General features: G+C 36.2%; 1 protein-coding gene across 1 annotated transcript in view; it reads left to right on the top strand.

Annotated features, from left to right (window-relative positions):
• Positions 1-1,030: 1,030 nt before the first annotated feature.
• The window catches only part of UNC80 (unc-80 homolog, NALCN channel complex subunit), a 214,262-nt gene continuing 188,529 nt past the window's right edge, over positions 1,031-26,763 (top strand). The window contains exons 1-7 of the mRNA XM_074191473.1: positions 1,031-1,172; positions 2,250-2,298; positions 5,276-5,432; positions 6,777-7,078; positions 13,245-13,368; positions 14,090-14,163; positions 18,425-18,564. Of these exons, the coding sequence (XP_074047574.1) occupies positions 1,081-1,172; positions 2,250-2,298; positions 5,276-5,432; positions 6,777-7,078; positions 13,245-13,368; positions 14,090-14,163; positions 18,425-18,564 (938 nt within the window). The 5' untranslated portion in view covers positions 1,031-1,080. The remainder of the gene's footprint in view (positions 1,173-2,249; positions 2,299-5,275; positions 5,433-6,776; positions 7,079-13,244; positions 13,369-14,089; positions 14,164-18,424; positions 18,565-26,763) is intronic.

Below are 26,763 nucleotides of genomic sequence, written 5' to 3'. Positions count from 1 at the left end.
AATATTTCAAAAATTCATTTAATTCTGAAACGTTACTATTTCAAACCTTTTAACTCTGGAAGCCCAAGAAAGAAAGGGTGGCCGGGGAAAGAGCAAAAGATGTCCTTCAAATGTAATCCAACGGACAACAGCAAAAATAAATGGCTGCACAAGATAATTGTGTGTGCTCTTCCTCACACCAATTAACTTTCACCCACTACTGCTTCATCTTGGCTTCTTTGGGTTTTGTCTTTCCCAGAAAGAAATAGTGCAGGCAATATTGGTTTCCTGCTGACATTTTAAATTCTCACATCACAGTAATTTACGGCTTTCTCTGACCTGTCAAGCTTGCAGCTCTTCCTGGCTTACACCTTTTTTTCCCTTTCCATGCACCCTTCCTGCTGAGTTCCGGGGACAGGGAGTGTGTTTGTGTGTGTGTGTGTTTTGGGGGTGGAGGTGGAGACCCAAGGGGGGCACCTGATCGCCTTGCTTTAGGTGTGAGTGATGTTAGTGTCAATGACAGCTTTGCGGCTCCCCAAAGCTCCTCCTTCCCCAACGGCATTGTCCCCCAGTCACTGCTGTCAGGAGGTCAGCAAACAGGGGACACTCCCGGGGTCCAGTGGGTAGGAGGGGAACAGTCTGACCGGGGCTGAAGAGGCCAAATTAGGCTAAAGGAAAAGACGCAGCGGGACAGGAGGGCGATGCTCAGAGTGGCAACTGCCTAAAGCTTCACCCGGGCGCCGCCTGCTGCCAGCCAGACCCCAAGCCCAGCTGCCCTCCGAGGGGTCGCTGTCCACGGCGGGAGGTGCTGAAAGCAGAGCCCGGGAGAGTGGGGGGCCGGGCGGACATCTTCTTCCTCCCCCCTCCTCCCTTGTCTGTGCCTCCAACCCACCCCTCCTCCCGCAGCCATTTTACACCGGCAGAGAGGGGCGGGGGAAGGGGAGAGGGACGGGAGAACTGGGCGGAGAGAGCTGGCACTGCCTCGGGGAAGGAGGGGATGAGAGTTGGGGGGAGCAGCGGGAGGAGGAGGAAGAGGAGGCGGCGGCGGCTAGCGAGGAGGCAGTGTCGGGTCCCTCAGTAGGGCTCACAGGAGCCACCATCATGGTGAAGAGGAAAAGCTCCGAGGGCCAGGAGCAGGACAGCGGCCGAGGCATCCCCCTCCCCATCCAGACCTTCCTGTGGAGGCAAACCAGGTGAGGGGCAAAGAGACACGCCGCACTGCGCGCTCCTGGGTCCTTCCTCCCCGCGCTCCCCGACCCCGGGTCCTTGGGCCGCTGGAGATGCTCTGGATGGGGCCCGATGCTCTGCTGCTGTGGCTGCGGCACCATGCGTGCAACTCCCTCTGGGGAGCAAGAAAGCTAGCCTTTGGAACCCCTTTTTGTTTGTTTGTTTTGTTTTCTTTTAATGAAGTTTGATGACAAACCGGCAGGAAGCTATCAAATATAGAGATGTGGATATATCCAATATGTGTGTGTATATATATACATATACATACATACATACATCTATATTTGTCTATAGATACATGCATATATCATTTGGATGTAGAGGAAGATAGCTGGAAAGAGAAGAGAAGAGGAGAGGAGAAAGAAGGAAGATCAACGTGCTTACACGAACTGATTTCTCCTCCTCCTCCTCCTCCTCCTCCTCCTGCTGTAATTTTAGACCAGTGTGACCTGTTGTTTGTCCAGTATCTCATATTGAGAGAGTACCCGTTAGGACCACTTGTTACCATTTTTGTTTTCACTTAGACAGTGATGGTCATCTTCCTGGTTAAAGCCCTGGAAGAAAGCTTTTCAGTCAAAGATTGCCCCTTTTTTTTTTCTTGAAAAGGCCCAAATCCTTCCCCCAATAAGCATCCTCTAAAATATATAGCTGCCAAATGTAAAAATGGATTCTGAAAAATTGTGGCTTCCAGTTCAACTCCCAAGTTTAAGAAGGTGTAATCATTTTCAGTTTTCAACAATATTAGCAGTAAAAATGTAGTCCACCAAGTAGATCATCATTTCTGATATGAATTTCATTCAGTTAACACTGAACACATGAGAATATAGAATTAGTTTATAAAAAACAATGACTGGAGCTGACAACAAATGCTTGTTCATTACTGTTCTTAAACATGATATTTGAGTCTTATGACCTTATGCTTTTAACATTGTTAGAAGTAAAAAAAATAGAAAGGATATTAATGATTATATATAGACGTATATATAATATTTTGTTTTACTTGTTTTATTGCTTCAATTTAAAAAAAACTGTTAATTTTTCAGTGCCTTTTTGAGGCCCAAACTGGGAAAGCAATATGAAGCCTCCTGTGTGGTATGTGATTTTTTTTTTACTTTTTAACTGACAAATTCATCATAGTCACTGTGATAAATAGAAGAAAAGCATATGATTAATTTCAGCACAGGTTGCATATATGAGGTACATATATGACATATTCAAGGAAGCTAAATAATATAAGCTTGTAGGTTTTTATATGTGAATCTTCAAATTTTTGACAAGTTGAAAATTTATAAAAACACAAAGCACCAGAAAAGAATATTAATAACTGAAAGGTAATCTTAGGGTTGTTGTCAGTTTTTATCTAGCTCACTTGGCCCAATAAATTCTACAAGATGATGACTTACCAAAACTTAGTTGGTGAACTTATTTGGCTACTAACAAATGATAGTATATCCTCCAACAAATTATGTAGACTTTTTTAATATGTGTGAGAATGCCTATTTTCAGGAATCTGATAATGCTTCATTTCCATAATCACCTTTATCCTTCCAAACTCAACATACTGAAAATTAGTCAAGCACTTTTCATCCCATCTTACAGACCAAAAAAAATGAAAATTGAAGATTATTGAGTAGAATGTTGATAGCCAAATTGAGATCTTTACATTTCTGTTCTCTTGGTATATCTATGAAAATTTTTCTATTTTCAGATATGCACACCAAATTGTAAATGACCAAATGAACTCTAATCCAATCCACAAACAGCAAGAGCAACTTAAATCTATTATAGCCATTAGCTTTTGCTTGGGGCGAACAATTAGGAATTTCTTCTGTATTCATTTTTGTTTTTCAAAGTTATCAAAACAGAATTCTTAAAGATACATTTCTTCATTGATTTATGATTCTGTTTAGCTCAAGTTGGAAAAAACTGGACATTTTAATTACTATAAATTCTCCAAATTTGTTGATTCTTCCACTTTTGAATGGAATAACTTTGTACTTTAACTGAGCCCATCCATTTATAATTAGGCATACCTGTTTGACAAATGTCTTTATATAAAATAAATGAATCTATGAATGTAAAACACAGAAACTGAAGTGGAGTGGGCATTTGGGGGAGGAGATGATGAATGTGGGCATGCATGAAAAAAGACAGCTCCCAGACTGAAAACAAAACACAAAGAGTTTCATTGGCCAAATATTCATTTTAAAATGAAAAGGACATGACAGAATTCATAAACAGGCCATTTAAATGCTAAACTTTTGCTGTAGAAAGTATTCTCAAAGATTGTTTTAGGTGTGTTTAGGTTTTTAAATCTTTTATACTTTTAAATTCCTAAAACACTTAATTAATGCTTCAGTTACTTAGAGGCTGAAGAAGTTAAAAGTATTTGGATCTACAACACAAGCATTATCTAAAGGCCTTTATTTAACTTGTTAAGAGAAAACAAAAGGCCACAACTTTGATGTCTTTTTTTCCCCCTATAACAGAATCACCAAATCACAGAATAGCTTTGATTACAAGGTCTTTTTTTTTTCAATCCTTTGTACTCATGTGCACTGAACTGGTGAATTGGTTCTTTGTAAGACTTTAGCTACCAATCTGGCCTTTTATGTTTTGATCCCAATTCTCCCCACCTCCAATGCCATCTTAATTCCACATACTTATCTTCTAACATTACACAGAAATCAGAAAGGAGCATAAAGAGTTAAATGATACATTCTCATTCTGTAAAGCAGAAGCTGCACCATGTTGACATTCCAGAACAGAACCTAGAATAATTGAAACTATCAATACAAAAGAAGCTTGGATTTGGGTCAGGGTGTTCCATAACAGGACCAAATACCAGCTCAGATTATAGAGTTACTAGAGAGTCAGTTTAGAAGATGCTAGGATTCGATTCAGTAAGGAGATACTGTTTTTAATGCCAGAGCTACACAAAATCAGTCCACATTCACTGAAACCAATTCTGTCCATGAGGACTCTTAGATATCTGGTTCCTTCTGCAAACTTCAAACAACCATTATGATTACTCAAAAATGTTTGAATGAGCTTATCTCATTCAAATTATTTAAAGAAAAAAGACTAGCCCCCTTTTTTCCCATTCTATAGAAATGAATTTCTGCATATACTATGTAGTTCATCCAAACTATAGAAATAAACTTGAAAACTTATAAATTCTAGTAGTCTATTATTGACTCAAATGCAGATGAACAGAGATTTAATAATCATTAAGAAAACAACATTGAAAAATTTTTGGCCTTGGAATTTTCATCATATGGTACAGCTGAAAAGAATCAGAAAAGTTGGAGTCAGAAAACCTGTGGTTTGGGTCCCATCTCTTACATTAACTTTTTGTGACCTTTTCCTTTGGAACACCATCTGTAAAATGAAGGTGTTGGACTAGACCAGTGTGAAAGTTAAAATCTTATATGATCAACAGAGATACACCTCTAAAGAATCTTAGAAATCATATAGTCCAATCTTCTCATTTGACAGATAAGGAAATCAAAGCCCAGAATATTTTAATAACTTATAAGGTCATAGGGTTATGCTAAGTAAAATTCAAATCCACATCCTCTGACTCCAAATTCAGCTCATTTTCTACTGTACCACATAATTCTCTTTTCTGGATCTCAGTTTTGGCCACTATGAAATATAGAAGATAATAATTGCCCTACTTATATCATAAGGTTACTATGAATATGAAACACAATAATTTTAATGAGCTTTGTAGATTATGAAGTGTTATATAAAGAAAGTTTTTTTATCCTTTTAAAAATACCTGTTATGGAAATGTTTTGCATGACTACAGATGTATATTATATATAATTATATATAATTATATAAAATTGCTTGCCTTCTCAATGTGGGGAGCAATGGAGAGGATTTGGGAATCAAAAATCATTTAAATGAATATTAAAAATTATTTTTATATGTAATTGGGGAAAATATTATATTTTAAAAATTAAATAAACATACCTGTAGTAGAACATATCTTAGACTCTATTCTCCCTTGTGCACTAAAATAGTCTAGTACAATAACAACATGTTTTTCTCCATCCTCTAGTCCTTTGAACGAGTTCTGGTAGAAAACAAGCTTCATGGCCTCTCTCCAGCCCTTTCTGAAGCAATCCAGAGCATTTCCCGCTGGGAGCTTGTCCAGGCTGCATTGCCTCATGTTCTGCATTGCACTGCAACACTGCTCTCCAACAGGAATAAACTGGGTTGGTAACTCTAACATGTGCTATTTAGTGTATTCCATTACCTACCTATGAAAATCTGGCTGAACTAATGTGTTCCCAGGGGATTCCCAGTAAACTAATGACGACTCATTCTATAATGACGGCAGGAAATTGTTGCTGATTTTTTTTTTTATTATAACCAGCCCAGTACTCTTGCCTTTGGATTTAATCCATCCCTCAGTTACTATGGATTTAGAAGTCCATCTGCCAAAGTTATTTGCCCTGCTATTAACATCATACTTAGATCACTTTAGATTACAATTGTGTTTTTAGGTTCAGATCTGGTGATTGGATACTACAAGAATTCTTTCTACCTATTTCACAGTTACTCTATAGCCCATGGTCTTGAGAGTAGCCTGAGGTTAAGTGATTTCTTTGACCACAATGTGCAATTTTTTTAGCAGAGGTCCCCTTGACTGTAATAAGTACAGCAATTTATGTTAATATTATAGAATTATCCATTAACTAAACTGCTACTCCATTCCTCCTAGACCACCTCCCTCATCCCTGGAAATACACAAAGGGACTTCCTCTCTTTCATTGAAATCTTTATCCTTTTCTTAGGGAGAAGTGAATGAACTCGCTAATTATTTCTGGAAAATCAATAAAGGAGACTGAATTTAGATGAGTTGATATCTATATTGTTTCAGGGTTAGGGAAGAAAATGATATAAAACAGACTAGAGTTACTTTTTGTATAAAAGAAATTGATAACATCCTTAATCAATTTTCCCAAGAAAAACATTGTCTTTTGAGGGACTTTTCCAAGAATTTTGAAAGGACTTTAGAGAAAAACATTATTTGTAACATTTAAATTTTACTAAGAAAAGGTTTAAAATATGTTTCTACCACCTACATGAATTTTTTTTAAAAAAAGAATATCTTTAAGATAGGGGTCTTTATTCTTTTTGTCCATAGACCCCTTTTGGCATCCCCTATGGATCTTTTCTCTTATGTTTTTAAATGCATTGAAATAAAATACATAGGAGTCCAAAGGAAATAAATTCTCTAGAAATATCATTATCAATATATTTTTTTAAAAGTTCATGGATCTTGGGCTAAGAACCATTACTTTGTGGTATTATTGTTTGGGAGTTTTATGCCTTTAAAACCAATAAACCTTTAACAAATTGTTATAGTACATTCGTTTGACTTTTATTATTACTACCCATAGCAAGGAGAGAATTATACTATGGAGTATATACCCTATCACCTTGTAAATTTGTAGCAGAAGTCTGAACAGCCCCTACATTTGAAACTGATCACTTAGTTCACAGCATCTCTTGTTTTGCTCAAAAGATGTCACTGGTAAATATTTTTCATTCAGGTCATCAGGATAAACTTGGTGTCGCAGAAACGAAACTCCTTCACACTTTGCACTGGATGCTGCTTGAGGCTCCCCAAGATTGCAACAGTGATCGATTTGGGGGTGGTGACAGAGGCTCCAGCTGGGGTGGTGGCAGCAGTGCCTTCATCCATCAGGTTGAAAACCAGGGATCACCAGCGCACCCTCGGCGAAGCAGCTCCCATGAAGACGAAGAGAATAGTCGTAGGAAATTCTTCCAGAACTCCATGGCCACTGTAGAACTCTTTGTGTTCCTATTTGCTCCTCTTGTACACAGGATCAAGGTAAGGAGATGTCTAGAGAGAGGGAAAGTCACTTTAACTCATCTTTCCAGCTTAGCAAGACCGAGTCTTGGTAGAACCATTTTGCAGATCAATGTATAGACAGAAAATGTCTTTTTAATTCAGGTGGTTTTTTTTTTATATTTGTTGTCTTTTAAATTGTTGGTGTTTTTTGTTGTCTTTTAAGTTCAGGTGGTTTTTGATCTTTGGAAAAAATATAAACTATTAGAATTGGGGGGAAATGGAATGGGCCACCTCAAGATGGCTGGTTTCCCCATCCTTATAGAGCAGAGTTTAGATAAATTCTTGACAGGGGTAATAGACATAATTGCATTTGTCTATGTGTTGGACTTCATCATGGCTTATGCCTACTCCAATATTCAAAGTTTATGTGATTTTGTAAATAGGCCCTAGAGAGAGTAAGATCTAGCCTAAAGGAATACATTACTAATGGTGGAAATCACCTACCTGACAGGTTCATATGGGAGGTATTAGGGAATAGGAGGACTTGAAATATTCTCTGCAAAATGAGAAGCCTATATATACTAACAATAATCTTTCCATTTTTGTAACTCCATCAGTGCATGTCTTCTAACATCTTTTGTTCTAAGGTCCTTTCCCAATGTTGCGTTGTACTAATATTCTGTGATTTTGAGTGAGGAAATGAATAAGGAACTGTCTCTCTGGTCCTGTTCCCTTTTTTTGTGATCTCTCTGGGACATAGACCTAGTAGTATATTGCTGAATGAAAGGATCAGTACAGTTTTATGGCCCTTTGGGCATTGTTCCAAATTGCTCTCTAGAATGGTTGAATCAGTTCACCACTCCACCAATAACTCATTAGCATGCCCATTTTACCACATCTTCCCCAACACTGATCATTTTCCTTTTCTGTCATATTAGCCAATCCAATACAGGTGTGAGGTAGTTCCTTAGAGTTTTTTAATTTGTGGTTCTCTAATCAATAATCATTTAGAGTATTTCTTCATGACTTTGAATTCTTCATCTGAAACATGTGAAAATGTATTTTCTGAATCTCCTATTGAAATGGTGTACTATCTACAACAATGGAACCTATACCACAAATACTGAAAACATGAGTCCAAAATGGTAAATGATATAATCACACTTTAAGAATTTGTGGCCTTGGGACAGCAAGGTAGTGCAGTGAATAGAGCACTGGCCCTATAGTCAGGGGGACCTGAGTCAAATTCAATATCAGATACTTAATAATTACCCAGCTGTGTGACCTTGGCCAAGTCATTAACCCCATGACCATGCAAAAACAAAAAAAAAATTGTGGCCTTTTTTTCATCCCTCCTGACTATTTGGGATATATGGAGTGTTCAAGTAAGTCTAGCACCTCTGATGAGGGCTTGCTAAGCCCTTTTCAGGGCAGCTTATCCATCTTTGGTATCTACCTGGCATGCAACTCTCATCCGTGACTCCAAGAAACTAGTATGTGCAACAGTCAGACACCAGTGAATCAGCTCAGCAGACAGGTTAAATCAGGTTGAGGGTAAATTATGAACCACAAACTTGTCAGTGATTTGGGGGACAGAAATCTACCTCAAGCTTATGAAGACTTCCTTCATTAGAATAGACAGATGAGAACAGTTTGTTCCAATGGCCATGAAGGTGACTGAAGCAGACACTATGGCATGCTAAGAGCTTATTCAGAAATCCAAGATATGTTCTTCTGAAGTGAATCCAAGAAGGTGGCATGAAGCTATCATGTTCCCAGAGCTATTCTCATACAACTTTAAATGAAGCCTTTACACAGACCTTAAAGCTACATATCCCACCAAAATAAAAAAAAGAGAATAAAATAAAACACATTCTCAACTCAAGATATCATGGAGGATCTTCAGTAAATGTTTGACTCTTTGTAAGTATAACCCAGCATAGGCAGGAGACCAAGAAAGCTAATGGGTGACTCAGCCACAGTCAAGCTCAGGTCCCAGCTAAGCTAGATAGCAGCTCATGTCCTGACTCAGCTAGATAGCAGACTAGTAGGGAGGGTCCCAGCCCCAAAGTTTGAACCCTGGGAATGCTGGGGCAACAAACAGAATTGAGTTGGGAACAAACCACTGCATAGGCAACCTATGCATAAAGGAGGAAACAAACCTCTGCACAGACAATGTCTGGGCTGTATAGGCAACACCTTGACAAATAATAAACTAGGGACTAGATCCCCACCCCAAGACAAATACTATACTCCCTGTATCCCAGGAGCAGAGCTCAACTACCAAAATGAGCAAAAAAAATCCAAAATGAGCACTAACCATAGAAAGCTAGTATTCAGATAGGGATGATAAAAATGCCATCTCAGAAGAAAGCAATGAAAAATTACATGGGAAGTTTATAAATTGGACTCAAATCCAAAACCTCATGGAAGAGCTTTAAAAGCATTTTAGAAATCTAAAACACAAAGATTATCAACTGCCATCACCAGTCATCTTGACTTTTGGCTTGCCACTAGATTTTGATGGCCCTAGAAGAGAATGCTGTGTAATTCTACTTCACTTAAATATAGTCCACACACAAGTTAAGATATCATTCCACGATTTCATTGGTCCTCTTCTAAAACAGGCAGCAAGATAATAACGGACTATTTACACTCCTTTTTCACAGGCTGCATTTTCCTATCAATAGTCTCTGAAGCAGACAAAGTGACTTGGGATTCCTCATCAACCACCTGGGGGGGCAACTAAGGATATGTCAGGGTCAAACCCATGCTCTAATAAAATTAATTTGATTAGTATATGCAGATTTAATGGAAAATATTGGAGTCAGGGAGATCAAGGAAAAGGGTCTGGTGGTAATCTAGATAATTGTTTAGGCACTATTATAATTTCTGGATGTACAAGTATAAAAGTGAGATTACCCCTGTTTTTTAAAAGCTTACATTTTATTAGGGAAAGGGGAGTACAGCATGTTCACAGATGAGTACAGGTGAAATAAATAGTAAATATACAATAATTGGGAGGCAGGAAGTATGGATGATGAAGAGAATAGGAAAGGTCTTTGGAAAGAAAAGATACTTGAGCTGAACCTTGAGAAGAGATAGGGGTTCCAAGAAGGGGAGGTAGAAAGGATGAGCAATCTAAACATGAAGGACAACTGAGCAATGACACAATGACAAAAGATGGAATACCATGTGCAGGGAATAGAATAGCCAAATTTCACTGAAGTATAGACTGTAGGAGGGAGAATAATGTGTAACCAATCAGAAAAGCTTCTTGAGCAGGGGTTATGACTTGAGGACTATCATTTTGGCAGCTCTGTGAAGGATGGATTGTAGAGATACACAGTGGACAGGGGACACCAATTAAAAGTTTATTGCAATCATTCAATTATGAGAGAATGAAGGGCAAGCTATGGTAGTTGGGTATGAATAACAATAGCTGGTGAGAATAAATTTGAAGGACTTTGAAGAAGAGATTTAAGGCAAAGTTTGGTGTTTTATTTAAGAGAATACTCTTTGTTTTCATATTTCTGCCTCAATCTTTCATATTATAAAATAAAAACCTTTACTTTCTTTTTAAATAAATTTATTTCTTTGGTTTTGATTTTAAGTTCTGAAGTCTCTCCCTTTCTTTTCTTAAAAAACAAAAACATAAACAAACTTGATAATGAATAATGGAAAATTCCCCAGCTTGTCTCCATCACAAAATAATCCTTAGTAAACAACATTTCTAAAGCAAGCATGTCCTCCTCCCTCCCACTGCTTACCCACCCTCAACCTTAAAAAAACAACCAAGAGGGATGCTTACTCTCCATTTAGAATTTTTTCTTTTAAAAAATCTTACATACACAAATCAGTCAACTTAAAAAAAATTAAATAAGGACAAAAACATAGACTTTTTAAAAATTCATTTTCATTTTATTTTCAATTCTGAATTCTATCCCTGGCATTTTCCTTTTCCCTCCCCCTTCCCATTTAGAAAGCAAGCAAAACAAAACTTGTATAATCAAGGAAGACAAATTCCCAAATTAGTCATATCCATGTTTCAGTCTTCACTCAGACTCTCAATCTGGAAGAGAAGTTAGGTGACCCAATAGCTAGAGCACTGACCTTGGGAGTCAGGAGGATGGGAGTTCCAATCTAGCTTCATACACTTAACACTTACTAGCTGTATGACCTTGGACAAGTCACTTAACCCTAATTACCTTGCATCCAGGGTCATCTCCAGTTATCTGATTCATATCTGGCCCCTGGACCCAGATCTCTCTGGAGGAGAAAGTGAATCTGGTCATTTAGCACAAGCCATGCCCCCCCTCAAATCCCATCCACGTAGTAGTCATGGCATCACTTATCTGTTGCCATGTTCTTCAAGAACAAAGGATAAGCATCATTATCATCTGGAAGTAGAGAGTAAAAATAAAGCTTTCCTAGAAGATTCTTTCTCTTCTTCCTCTCACCCAACAGTTTCTAATGGTATTAAGTATTTCATGCATCTGTTTTAGCTTTCAAACAAGACAGGAAAGATATTGTCTTGCTCTTAGGATTTATGATATTGATGCAAGTATTGTGGACTATCATATGAACAATAGATTAGAATTCCCCACTTAATCTATGAGGAATAGCAAAATGGCAACATTCCACCTACCACCATTCAATCTATTACCTCACAAATATTTATTGAGCACCTTCTATGTATAAGGAGACTGTGCCTAAGGTTAAAGGAGATAACAAAATCAATGAATATGGTTCATGCCCTTGAGGAGTTGTATATTTAGATGAGGATAAGAAGAATTAGGACTTCTGATACCATGAATGAATGAATATTAAAGAATTAATGTGTACAAAGTAGATACACACAGAAAAGTATGACAGTTGCATTCTAATAGGGAGACAACCCAAATAAAGTGTTTCAGTTGCAGATAAAAGGGGTAAGTGTCACAGTCCCTTAAAGTATAGTAGCAAAGCAGGATTCAATGTATTCTCTTTAATGTTGTGTTCCTTGATAAAATACCAATTTCTGATGCTGAACTATATACCAGTGCAAAGCACTTTGGTGGCAAGAACTTCCTTTTTTAGGTCTTTAGTAGCTATGGCTATTCTACCTATAAGAGCAGTTTTGAAGCTGTGTCTCCCCAGGGCTTCCCTCACAGGACCCTGGCTGAATTTCGTTTTCTAGAAGCAAAGTTCCATGTATTAAACTGTTTCCATCAGAGTTGGAGGGGAGATAGCGGTCAAGGTGGTAGTGATTGCTTTACTCATTTAACACATGCTACCTCATGTCTGTCCCTCAGTGGAGTCTTACAGCTTTGACTAGACTGGCTTACTTGGTGATAGTTGACAGTTGGGGCAGATGGCTGTTCCCTCCCACCCCATTTTCTTTTTTTCTTTTTTCTTTGCAAGGCAATGGAGTCGACTTTCCCAAGATCACATTGCTAGGTAATTATTAAGTATCTAAGGATGGTTTTGAATTCAGGTTAACCTGACTCCAGGACCAGTGCTTTATCCACTAGACCACTTAGCTGTCCCCAGGTTTTTGTTTTGTTTTGTTTTTGGCAAGGTAATGGGGTTACACATTGCCAAGGTTTCACAGCTAGGTAGTTGTTAAGTGTCTGAGGTCACATTTGAACTCAGGTCCTTCTGACTGCAGGGTCAGTGCTCTATTCATTGCACCACCTAGATGTCCCTCCCCACCCCATTTTCCACAGGAGTTATTTCCCCAATGACAGCTGGGAGGACCAGGTTAGAAACAGAGGCACTGTTCTAGAGCTGACTGCCTCTCCCAGGGGTCCTGTGTCTCTCTGCCTATTGGCAACAATTGGTCTTGCTGCTGCTATTGAGGAAAGTGGGCATAATTGTTTATCAATTAATCAATACACATTTATTAAGTGCCTACTATGTTGCCAGACTAGATTGGAAGCAGGTATGATTATCTTAGAGGTACTGCTAATCCCAAGACTCTTGGTCTCAGGATGCTGGAATAGCTTCACCAGGGTATGAGAAGAGAGTGGTCTAGGTTGGGGTGATGAATGTTTCACTTTCCTGTCTCTCCCTCAGGATATCTCTGCTTCAACTAGGCTGGCTGCCCTGCCATATTCTTACTCTTTTTACTATATAACTTTTTAGTTAATTCACCCCGGATACAAGTAGCTTTTGTCCACTTCTTAGGACCTAGTTGAAGGATCTTGCTTTTCTTTTCCATCAGGAATCTGACCTGACTTTCCGATTGGCCAGTGGTCTTGTTATTTGGCAGCCAATGTGGGAGCACAGACAACCTGAAGTCTCTGCCTTTACAGCTCTGGTGAAACCTATCCGGAACATCATTACAGGTAAGTAATTTAGAGTCCCAATGAGGAAAAGTGAAAAAGATTCTTTGATCCTTTGCTTCTTTCTCATCTAAGCATGAGGATAGTAGAACTATTTTCTCTTAATAAAGAGGCCATTAAGAAGATAATTCTTTCGGATAGATAGATGTCTTTTGCAATCATATAAAGAATATATCAATCAATAGATAATTGTCAAGTACATAATAGTGATACAAAGTTTACCAAATGTGAAAAGTAATAGTAATTTTGACCAAGGGTGGTCAAACATTTTTTGTCTTGTTTTATAACTGGCAAATTAGTATCTTTCTTTGTGTCTCTTCATAAGTAAAATGAAACCCTTTCTGAGTATTCATCATTTGATTCAATCCAAGTACCTATTATTTGCAAGGCACCTCTTGCCCTCAGATGATAATATGACTGAGACATCTCAAATAGTGGTGAACTTTATAGTGTTCATAGTCTCTTATTGTTAGAAAATTAATCTCTGAATCATTGATTAAACAAAGACTATAGTAGCAAACTTAGGAAACTCTAAAATAAAATTTTAAATTGGACATTTGGATGACCACAGAACATATGTACAGGAACATAACTTCATTATTTCTTCAGGAATATTTTTGCATATTATTTCATATTCTTTTGGTTTGTTGTTGAAATGAAATTACATAAGCCCTGTCTAAAGCCTCATTTCAAACCCTCTGTGGAATTCTGTTCATTCTTGTAGCCAAAAGGAGTTCTCCAATCAACAATCAGAGTCAGACCTGTGAGTCACCAAATCAAGGCACAGGACACTCGGAGGTAAGTTTCTTATCACAATTTTGATAATTTTTCACTAAATCTTTCTTTGATGCCCCTTTCTAGCATTAAAATGATTCAAGTTCTTCAAAGTCTATGCCAGTCAGACACAGGCAGGTCGTAACCAAGCTAGAAAGGTTTCAGGACCAAGCTTAGATCCACCTACCCAAGCTTAGCATAGCTTAGCATCTCTTTATCCTATAGGTGATTAATTTTGATCCATAGAAACTCATAAAGATAACTTAATAAGTAAAGAATGGATCATAAGATTATAGATTTAGAACCTAAAGATATATAAATCTCCCTGGTTCATTTCCAAATTTTGGCAGAAATTTTGAGAAGAATCATGGTATAATGGTTAACAGACCTAGGTCCAAAGCCTGCCTCAAACACTGTGTCACTTAAATACTCTCTGCCCCAGTTTCTTCATCTTTAAAATGATAATCTTGGACTTGGAGGCTTCTAAGTTTCTTTCCAATTCTAAATCTCTAATCCTATGAATGTAGAGGATTTCTTGTCAGTAGCCTTAATTTTACAGAGAAGGAAACTGAGGCCAAGGAACTTAAATGACTTTTCCAACTCATATAGGTAGCAAATGTCAGAGAAAAGATTTGATGCCAGTTTCCTGAGTCCAGAGTTTTTGGCAGAGGCAGTGCTCATACTAAGGAAATTCTATTTTCTTGAATTATTGAAGTAACTATGATGATGAAAATAAAAGTAATACCTTGAATATTCCTACTTCTCTTAAAATGCTTCAATTTCCTCTTTATCTACTCTTTAATTCAATTTTATTTAAGTACCCACTATGCATTCAACATTGTGCTAGATGATATAGGGCAGTCTAATCTATCTTTCAGTAATTTATAGTCTCCTTGGGGACTCAAGATCGAACCAGTATATACTATCTATAGCCAATATGCAATTAAATGTTGTCTGAATTTCCATTTAGAAAAGGAAAACAATGAGATTAATGTTTTAAGAAAGCGCCATGAATGAAAATGGAAGTGAACTGAGCCTTGAAGAATGAAGAATGAAACATTTTGTAAATGAAATAGAGATTAAAGGATTACATTTAGATTGGAGGGGAAAAGTGAAGATATCCTAAGAAGGGTGGAGGGTGTGAACTGGAAAGAATATGATTGGATTAGGTAGAATGAAGCAAGGTTATAGAAGATTTTAGAAGCTAATCAAGGAGGAGAACTGGAAGCGGACCACCTAGTTCCCACATTCTGAATCCAGAAATGTCCTGAAGTTCACACCAGATCAAATAATGATTTTTTAAAAATCTAATGATAAAATGATATAGGAGACCTCTTCCATCTCTAAACTGTACAAAAATTAGCCAGAAGCCAAAAGGCAACCAGAAGAAGGGTCACCACCAAATCAGCCCACATAAACGTATGTGGCTACAAACGTATGGAAATAGCAGAAGGACAAGACTAACCTCAGAAAGTTCCTGGGTGGACATCTCAAAGAGTGTCATTGGACAGTGATCAGTGTTGCATGACCCTCAGATAAGGACAGCTCAGATCTTGGATATCTGAGATCCCTAACACTGAGATGTCAAAGACACACTGAATATTCAGCACTCTGACCCTCAAAGATCTGATGGTGAGGGACAACCCCAGAAAGTGACAGTCTATGCAGGAGCCCAAGCAACTCAAGAAGATATAGTACAGTTGAGGCAATAATCAATGCCTGGCATAAAGCTCCAATTGAGGAACTAAAGCAGGAGAGAGGAGTAAATCAAAAAATACCAATCAATACAAAAACAGTGATTCCCCCAAATGTGGAGTAACTGTAACAACTGCAAAAAAATTCAAAGGCAAGGCCAGGTTAAACTGTTTTGCAAAAGAAGATTGTTAAATGTTCACCTTAGAAATTGTCAAATGCTATGTAAATCAGTTTGATTTATTGTCTTCTTGACTACCTAGACTAAGAAAGAAATGGAGAAAATGTTAATATAATCCAGAGTAAACTTTAAAATGTATTACATCAACGTTGTGTGGGGGGGGTGTGGAATCAAAGCTGTGAGGTAAAAAAATGTATTTTTCGCAAGGACTACAAAGGCTATAATATAGAAGAAATGAAAGAAGAGGTTTGGTTTTTTTAATGAACTATAAGCTCTGAAGGAAAGAATTGGAAATGGAATAAATAGCTTAGAAAAGAAACAGGTAATACTTATCCAAAAAGTAGAAGCCTTGAAATTTAGAATGGATCAAACAAAAGAATGATTCTATATAATAGTAAGAAAAATTAAAATGAAATCCAAGTATTGAAATAATAGAAGAAAATATGGTGCCTTATATCAAAAATGACAGTCCTAGAAAACAAGTTGAAAGATAATTTAAGAATTATTGGACTTCCTGAAAGTCATCATTTAAAAAAAAGACCTAGATACCATGTTATAATGTAGCAGAAATGAAAACTGTCTAAATCTAATAGAAGAAAGAACAATTAAGATAGAAAAATCCACTAGTCATCTTCTAAAGTAAATTCAAAAGGAAAATAACAGGATGTCGTGGTCAAAAATTCAAAGCTCTCCTATCAAAGGAAAATTCTGCTAGCATCCAGAAGGAAACAATTGGAATACGAAATGAACTAGAGTCAGTTATCATTATGGTCAGTGACTTATCACCAAAGCCCATGAGACTGAAATCTTATGTTGTTGAGACAACCTTATCTGTGAGAAGACCGATGAATGTGCCATCATCTGATGATGATAAAGGTCAAATATCCAACCAGAAAGATGAATTGGGTCTTATTATTTGATGAATGATTCAACAGGGGGAACCCTGTCTTTCAAATTTAATGTGCAACATTTGCTTTTGTAAGTATCATTATTCTAATGTATACCATGTCGATAGTCAATCTCTTTGCTTTATACAATTCACCTCATCTTTTTTTTTGATTAATTGTTTGGGTATTGCTCTTATCTTCTAAGTACTGTATCATCTTGACACATACTTGGAAAAGTACCAACAAAAGACCCTCGGACATTGCAATTATGCCAGAATTTTTAATATATTGATCAGATTTTCTGATTTTTCTCTACCTCTTTTTTTTAACTTTTAAATAATCTTGTCTTATAAAGGATGATTATCTAGGAGGGGGAAGTGAGGGATATATGGGGAAGTTTATATGAAAATGTATGATTGTTTTTAAAATTATATAACAGAAGATAGCTATAAGAATTTTTTTAAATTTGAGGTTCTTTGTTAGACCAAGGACTATTACCTTTAATTTAGAAAAAAAAAAAACCTGATATCTTATTGTCTGATCTTGCTATCTCTTATACTTTATGTTTCTTCCTTAAGGATATGATTTCTCTCTCATTACATTCAGTTTGGATCAATGTACACCATGGAAACAATGTAAAGACTGGCAAATTGCCTTCTGTGGGGGAATGGAGGAGAGAAGTAAGATTAGGAGAAAAAATGTAAAACTCAAAATAAATAAAATCTTTAAAAAAAAGGTTCTTGGGGCAGCTAGGTGGTGCAGTGGATAGAGCACCAGCCCTGGAGTCAGGAGGATCTGAGTTCAAATTTGACATCAGACACATAATAATTACCTAGCTGTGTTGCATTGGGCAAGCCACTTAACCCCATTGCCTTGCAAAAACCAAAAAAAAAAAAAGGTTCTTTGTTTAAAAATATCAAAAAACTGGGGTGGTTAGGTGGCACAGTGGATAAAGCACCAGCCCTAGAGTCAGGAGTACATGGGTTCAAATCCGGTCTCAAACACTTAATAATTACCTAGCTGTGTGGCCTTGGGCAAGCCACTTAACCCCATTTGCCTTGCAAAATCTAAAAAAATAATAATATCAAAAACTGGGGCGGCTAGGTGGCGCAGTGGATAAAGCACCAGCCCTGGAGTCAGGGAATACCTGAATTCAGATCTGGTCTCAAACACATAATTGCCTAACTTTGTGCCCCTGGGCAAGTCACTTAACCCCACTGCCTTGTAAAAACTAAAAAACAAAACCCCCAAAAACCTAAAAATATCAAGAACTATAAATTAAAATTTATTTTAAAATAAAGAAGAAGAAGAAAACCCTTGGGCAAGCATGATTAGTAACTGAATATCCAGTCTGGTTTATATTATGCAACAGATGGGAAATCTGAAGAATTGAATGTTCTAAATTTGCTCATGTACTGCAATGATCAGTTAAGAAAAAGTACCCAACAAATAGAAATATTCTATGTATGTTAAATACTAGAAGATAAATATGGAAACAATTCCTGTGGATTTCTTCAACCCTTAGGGTCTTCAGGTAGTGGGTGAATCATTCCAATCAGATTCCATTTCTCCCAGAGCCACCATTTCTGGCTGCCATCGGGGAAACTCCTTTGATGGAAGTGTGTCCTCACAAGCATCCCTAGACAGAGGCCCTGCTCATTCGAGGTAAGGAATTTTGATTCTAAAAATTTATATGTGTGTGTATATCTATATATCTACTTTGTGAACATATATATATATATATGTATATGTGTAAATACATACTCATTTATATGTATATAAAAACACACATATGTATATATAACATTCATATTTAAAATATATATATGTCCCACAAAGTAAAAAATGGATAGATAATAGGTATGCATAGCGTATATGTATGTATATATCACAAACATAGAATATTTTGGTGTATACTTCTTTGCCTCAACTTATAAAATATTGTTTACTGCATATTTTTTCTTTCCTAGTAAAATAAAATCAATAAATACATGTTAATTAGCTGGCTGAAAAGAATAAATTCTTCAACATTTCACAATGCTGCTCCTTGGATTCCATATTTATAAATAATAAAACCTCATTTATTTGGGTGAATGGGGAAAAATGTCTGATTTGGTGAAAAGTTCCATTTGGAGAACATTCTTAAAGAAATGTACTTCTATTATTTTTAGTTAAATAGAAGTACTTCACATTAGGCTTAAAAAATGTTGCCTGGTGTGTTAGCTAAAAAAGAGTTTATTATATAAATTATAGTAAAATAGGTACTTTAAAAGTGCTCGAGACTGTTCTTTTATAGAATTTACATATTTTCTCTATAATCTTGTTTATGAAACTAATTTGCTTTGCTAATACATTCACTTTTTTTCAGTGAATATTTATCAAGCACCTGTCTGAATTCATAGATTCTAGAATTAGAATTATTTTATGGTTCAATTTAATTTTCCTGATATTAATCAACCTCTATGTACTGAGAGCCCTTTGCTAGGGTTGGAAAACAAAGATGAAAATTGGCACAGTCCTACTCTCAAATAATTTATTATCTTTTATGAGAAAGGGCATGTAGACAAATTATAATACAGATTTGAACATGATGATGGAATAGGAGAGGTCAGAGACATGCCATTGCACCTCAGAGAATCTGCTTATGTTATATTTCAAACTAACATTGGGCAAAGAACTCCTAATAGTCAATGAATTTGTCCTGTGCAACTCTGCCCACTTAAATCCAATTCACTCACAAGTCAAGACCTCACCCTCATGACACCCTTGATCATCTTTGAGGATGGATGAACATCATTCCAGTAATACATGTTAAATGATTAAAATAATTTAGCAAAGATTAGCATGTCCCTAGTACAAGGATGATTAGGGTCTTCCTTTCTAAAATTATTGTCTGACCCATCTACTTTGCCTATATCTTGTAGGTACATAGTGGTTCACATGTTTTCTCTAGCATTAGAATTCCCTCTGTTTTTTAAATTTTTATCCCCAGTGATTGGCTCATAGAAGGAGATTAAATTGATGATTGCTGGCATAAAAATGCCTGCATGAAAAAGTAACAATAATAATAGTAATTAGATAGTACTTATACATTACTTATGATGTATCAAGTATTATGCTAAGCATATTACATATAGTATCTCATTTGATCCTCATGGAAACCCTAGGAAGTAGGTCCCATTATTATTCATTTTACAGATGGGGAAACTGAGGCAAGCAGAGGTTAAATGACTTGTCCAAGATCATCCAGTTAATATGTATCTGAAGCTAGATTTGAACTCATGTCTTCCTGACTCCACATCTGTCATTCTGTACCATCTCTACCTGTTTGATATAACAAATGCACTAACTTCTAATTTAATTACTTGGGTATATATCTTTTCTTCCTTTTAGATTGTAAATTCTCTGAGGCATAGACTGCTTCTATCCTCAATATTATATTTCTCAACATCACAACCTGGGAAATTATTGTTCATATCTTTAATATTTAATAGAATATTCAAAGAGCCAGTTCCCTTTAGTTCTTTTATGATTTCATGATTATTAAAATAATACTAAGGATATGATATGTTTGACTTTTGGTCATGCTCCATGTCTGCTTCATCTACTTTGCTTGTAATACATTATCAAGATATTCTTGATATTTCTCCTACATTTTGGTCAAAACTGAAGTTTATCACAATGTGCTCTTCCATGGACCTTTTGGTTTTCTAATAATTATTTTTATTTTTTTCAAGATGATGGTGTTCCATATAGTCATATAGAATTACTGAGACCAGAAAGGTGTTTGTTAAAGGAAAGGAAATAAGTATTTAATAATCACCTGTGAGTTACTTTGCTATGTGCTTTACAAATAATATTTCACTTGATCCTTACAACCTTACAATCCTTACAACCCAGTGAGTTAGGGTGCTATTATTAGTGTCCATTTTATAGGTGAGGGAAATGAGGCAAATGGAGGTTGTTTCTGTATTTAAATTTAGACTTAAGTCTTCCTGATACCAGGTTCTACATTCTATTCACTGTTCCATCAAAAATATATACAGTAGTGGATGAGAACAGGCTAGCTGCCCCTTAAACAGATAGTCCATCCGGCAGTGATCAATTTGGGATTGTTGCTCACAAACTATAATACAATTTTCTCAATGTGATCACAGAAGCCCAAGTCTAAATAATTAAATATAGATACTTGGAAAGATCTCAAGGGTCACCTCATTCAAATTGTACCTGAACTAGAGAATCTCTGATGTAGATGTACATTTTCATTCAAATCTTACTTTAGGACCTCCAGTGAGAAAAGAACCTACTGTTTCTCAAGGTGATGAACACTCATTTTTAGATAGCCCAGACTATCAGGAAGTTTTTTCCTCACCATCAAATCTATCTCTTTCTTATGTCATTCACCTGTCATTGTTATTTCTTCCTTTTGTGACCAGAAATTTTTTTTCTTTTTTCACATGATTATATTTTAAATACTTGAAAGCAGACTATTAGATTCCCCATATACCCTAATCTCCAGTTGAACCATTTCCTAGTTTCTTCAACCACACCAATTTGTATTATCTCAAGAAACTGAATGTCTTTCTCATTGTTAGCTCTTAGTGAACCAATTCAACTGTACATTGTCCTTTTCTCTTGACTACTTTGTCACTAATCACAAATCTTATCTTTTACTATCATTGCTTTTACTCATATGCTACTGAATGAAGCCAGAGAAAATCACAGTCGTGTTGAATGGATGTACTACAGATTCATATTATAGGATCTCACTTATGTCCTCAAGGCACTCCTTTTTCAACTTCCTGTTTATCCCACTTATGACAGCAACTTTTCTAAACATCTTCATCTCTCTCAAGTCTCTCAGTTGAGGGCTCTTACACCATATTCTACTGAAAATATTGAGTCATTCACCAAGAATTCTCTCTTCTCCCCTCCCCTCCTCCCTGATCATTTCATATCATCCATATGCCTTCTGTCACTATTTCTGCCTTCATTCCCTTCTCACAAGAAGAGGTGACCTTGCTAAGGCTAACCCCTTTTTAGGCACAAGTGCTCCTATTCCAGACTATCTTCTCTAAAAGATTTCTGCCTCTATCATCCTCAATTTCATTTATCTTCACTCAGTGCTATCTACTGGCTTCTTCCCAACTATCAGAAAAAATGCTTGCCTAAGCAAAAAAACAAACAAACAAAAAACCTCTCATGATCCATCCCCACTAGTTGTTCCATCATGCGTCTTGTGATTAAACTCCTAAATAAGGCTATCTAAAAATCATGCCCCCTCTTGATTTCTTGACATCATTCAATGTCATGATTCAACCAAAGTTGCTTTCTATAAACATCAATTATCTCAATCCAAATCTAATGATTTTTTTTCTTATTCTTCATTTTTCTTGACTTCTTTGCAGCCTTTGATACTGTCCATCACCCTCCTTTTTCCAATATTCTCGATCCTGGTTATCCTCCTACCTCTCTGACCACTTCTCAGTCTCCTTTGCTGGATCTTTTTCCAGGACATGCCCTCTAATAGGAATGTTCCCCCAGGGCTCTGTCTTTGACCCTCTTCTCTTCTCCCTCTATACTATTTTATTTGGTGATTTCATCAACTCCAATGGACTCAATTCTTATGTTCCTCAGATTTATGTGTCCACCCCTAACTTCTGTTGACTTATGGTCTCACTTCTCCAAATATCTATTAGATATCTTGAACTGGATGTCCTATGGATTTCAAAAATTCAGTATGTCCGAAAGTGAATTTATTATCTTCCCTTCTTATTCCCAACTGTTACTGTTAGAGTTTCCACCATCCTCTGTATCAGCCAGATTCAGAATCTATGTATCATCTTGGTTTCTACACTTTTTTAATTAATTTTTATTAAAGATATTATTTGAGTTTTACAATTTCCCCCCCAATCTTACTTCCCTCCCCCCACCCCCCCACAGAAATCAATCTGTCAATCTTTACCTTGTTTCCATGTTGTACCTTGATCTAAATTGGGTGTGATGAGAGAGAAATCATATCCTTAGAGAACAGACAAGAATTCTAAAAGGTAACAAGATCTGACAATAAGATATCAATTTTTTTCTAAATTAAAGGGAATAATACTTGAACTTTGTTCAAACCCCACTCCTTATCTGGATACAGATGGCACTCTCCTTTGCAGACAGCCCAAAATTGCTCCCGATTGTTGCACTGATGGAATGAGCAAGTCCTTCAAGGTTGATCATCACTCCTATGTTGCTGTTAGGGTGTACAGTGTTTCTCTGGTTCTGCTCATCTCACTCAGCATCAGTTCATGCAAATCCCTCCAGGCTTCCCTGAAATCCCATCCCTCCTGGTTTCTAATACAACAATAGTATTCCACGACATACATATATCACAGTTTGCTAAGCCATTCCCCAGTTGAAGGACATTTATTTGATTTCCAATTCTTTGCCACCACAAGCAGAGCTGCTATAAATATTTTTGTACAAGTAATGTTTTTACCCTTTTTCTTCATCTCTTCAGGATACAGACCCAGTAGTGGTATTGCTGGGTCAAAGGGTATGCACATTTTTGTTGCCCTTTGGGCGTAGTTCCAAATAGCTCTCCAGAAAGGTTGGATAAGTTCACAACTCCACCAACAATGTAATAGTGTCCCAGATTTCCCACATCCCTTCCAACAATGATCATTATCCTTTCTGGTCATATTGGCCAATCTGAAAGGTGTGAGGTGGTTCCTCAGAGAAGCTTTAATTTGCATTTCTCTAATAATTAACGATTTAGAGCATTTTTTCGTATGGCTATGAATTGCTTTGATCTCCTCATCTGTAAATTGCCTTTGCATATCCTTTGACCATTTGTCAATTGGGGAATGGCTTTTTGTTTTAAAAATATGACTCAGTTCTCTGTATATTTTAGAAATGAGTCCTTTCTCAGAATCATTAGTTGTAAAGATTGTTTCCCAATTTACTACATTTCTTTTGATCTTGGTTACATTGGTTTTATCTGTGCAAAAGCTTTTTAATTTAATGTAATCGAAAACATCTAATTGGTTTTTGGTGATGTTCTCCAACTCTTCCTTAGTCATAAGGAAGTCATAGGTCCATAGATCTGACAGGTAAACTAGTCCTTGATCTTCTAATTTGCTTATAGTATTGTTTTTTTATGTCTAAGTCCTGTAACCATTTGGATCTTATCTTGGTAAAGGGTGTTGGGTGTTGGTCTAATCTAAGTTTCTTCCATACTAACTTCCAATTATCCCAGCAGTTTTTACCAAAGAGGGAGTTTTTATCCCAATGGCTGGACTCTTTGGGTTTATCAAACAGCAGATTACTATAATCCTCTCCTGCATTTACACCTAGTCTATTCCACTGGTCCACCACTCTATTTCTTAGCCAATACCAAACACTTTTGATGACTGATGCTTTATAATGTAATTTTAGATCAGGTAGGGCTAAGCCACCTTCTTTTGCACTTTTTTTCATTAAGCTCCTGGCAATTCTTGACTTTTTATTTCCCCATATGAATTTACTTACAATTTTTTCTAATTCGTTAAAGTAATTTTTTGTAATTTTGATTGGTAGGGCACTAAACAGATAGTTTAGTTTTGGTAGAACTGTCATTTTTATTATAATAGTTCTACCTATCCATGAGCAGTTGATATTTGCTCAGTTACTTAAATCTGATTTAATTTGTATGAGAAGTGTTTTATAATTGTTTTCAAAAAATTCTGAGTCTTTCTTGGCAAATAGACTCCCAAGTATTTTATATTGTCTGAGGTTACTTTGAATGGGATTTCTATTTCTAGCTCTTCCTGCTATATCTTGCTAGACATATATAGAAAAGCTGAGGATTTATGAAGGTTTATTTTATAACCTGCAACTTTGCTAAAATTGCTAATTGTTTCCAGTAGTTTTTTGGATGATTTCTTGGGATTCTCTAGGTAGACCATCATGTCATCTGCAAAGAGTGAGAGTTTTGTCTCTTCCTTCCCAATTCTAATTCCTTCAATTCTTTTTCTTTTCTAATTGCTGACACTAACATTTCTAATACAATATTGAATACTAGTGGTGATAATGGGTACCCTTGTTCCACCCCTGATCTTATTGGGAATGCCTCTAGCCTCTCCCCATTGAGTATAATGCTTGTTGATGGTTTCAGATAGATACTGATAATTATTTTAAGGAACAGTCCATTTATTCCTACACTCTCTAGTGTTTTTAATAGGAATGGATGCTGTATTCTGTCAAAAGCTTTTTCAGCATCTATTGATATGATCATATGATTTCTGATAGGTTTGTTGTTGATATAATTAAGTATACTAACAGTTTACCTAATATTGAACCAACCCTGCATTCCTGGAATAAATCCTACTTGATCATAATGTATTGTCCTAGTGATGACTTGTAATTGTTTTGCTAAGATTTTATTTAGGATTTTTGCATCTATATTCATCAGGGAAATAGGTCTATGATTTTCTTTCTCTGTTTTAACTCTTCCTGGTTTAGGTAACAGCACCATATTGGTTTCATAGAAAGAGTTAGGCAGAGTTCCATCTTTCCCAATTTTTTCCAAAGAGTTTATATAGAATTGGAACCAATTGTTCCTTAAATGTTTGGTAGAATTCACTTGTGAATCCATCAGACCCCGGAGATTTTTTTTTAGGGAGTTCAATGATGGCTTGTTGAATTTCTTTTTCTGAGATAGGGTTGTTTAGGTATTTAATCTCTTCTTTATTTAACCTGGGCAACTTATATTCTTGTAAATATTCATCCATTTCACTTATATTATCAAATTTATTGGCATAGAGTTGGGAAAAATAATTTTGAATTATCATTTTAATTTCCTCCTCATTCGTGGTGAGTTCACCTTTTTTGTTCATGATATTAGCAATTTGGTTTTCTTCTTTCTTTTTTTAAATCAAATTGACCAAAGTTTTATCATTTTTATTGGGTTTTTTTCATAATACTAACTTTTGGTTTTATTTATTAATTCAATAGTTTTTTTTGCTTTCTATTTTATTAATTTCTCCTTTAATTTTTAGAATTTTTAATTTGGTATTTGATTGCGGATTTTTGATTTGTTCTTTCTCTAATTTTTTTTAGTTGCATGTTTAGTTCATTGATTTCCTCTTTCTCCAACTTATTCATGTAAGCATTTTGAGCTTATAATATATCCCCTGAGAGTCGCTTTGAATGAATCCCATAGATTTTGGTATGTTGTTTCATTGTTATCATAATCTAGGATAAAATGGTTAATTTTTTTCCTATAATTTGTTTTTTTTTGTCCACCCATTTTTTTAAAATGAGGTTATTCAGTTTCCAATTTGTTCTGGGTCTATATCTCCTTGGCCCAGTATTGCATATGACTTTTATTGCATTGTAATCTGAGAAAGATATATTCACTATTTCTGCCTTTCTGCAGTTGATCATTAGGTTTTTATGTCCTAGTACATGGTCAATTTTTGTATAAGTTCCATGTACTGCAGAGAAAAAGGTATATTCCTTTCTATCCCTGTTCAGTTTCCTCCATAAGTCTACCATATCTAATTTTTCTAACAATCTATTTACCTCCTTAACTTCTTTCTTGTTTATTTTATGATTCAATTTATCTAGATCTGATAGCAGGAGGTTGAGGTCTCCCACTAGTAGAGTTTTGCTGTCTATGTCTTCCTGTAGTTCTTTCAGCTTCTCCTCTAAGAATTTGGGTGCTGTCCCACTGGGTGCATAAATATTCAGTATTGAAAAGACTTTATTGTCTATGGTACCTCTTAGGAGGATAGAGTTTCCTTCCTTATCTCTTTTAGCACTATCTATTTTAGCTGCTGCTTTGTCTGAGATAAGGATTGCTACCCCTGCTTTTTTTTTACTTCAGCTGAAGCA

This window comes from Macrotis lagotis, chromosome 6 (genome assembly GCF_037893015.1).
Source record: "Macrotis lagotis isolate mMagLag1 chromosome 6, bilby.v1.9.chrom.fasta, whole genome shotgun sequence".
NCBI classification, from domain to species: Eukaryota; Metazoa; Chordata; class Mammalia; order Peramelemorphia; family Peramelidae; genus Macrotis; species Macrotis lagotis.
This window is presented reverse-complemented; position numbering and strand designations above follow the sequence as displayed.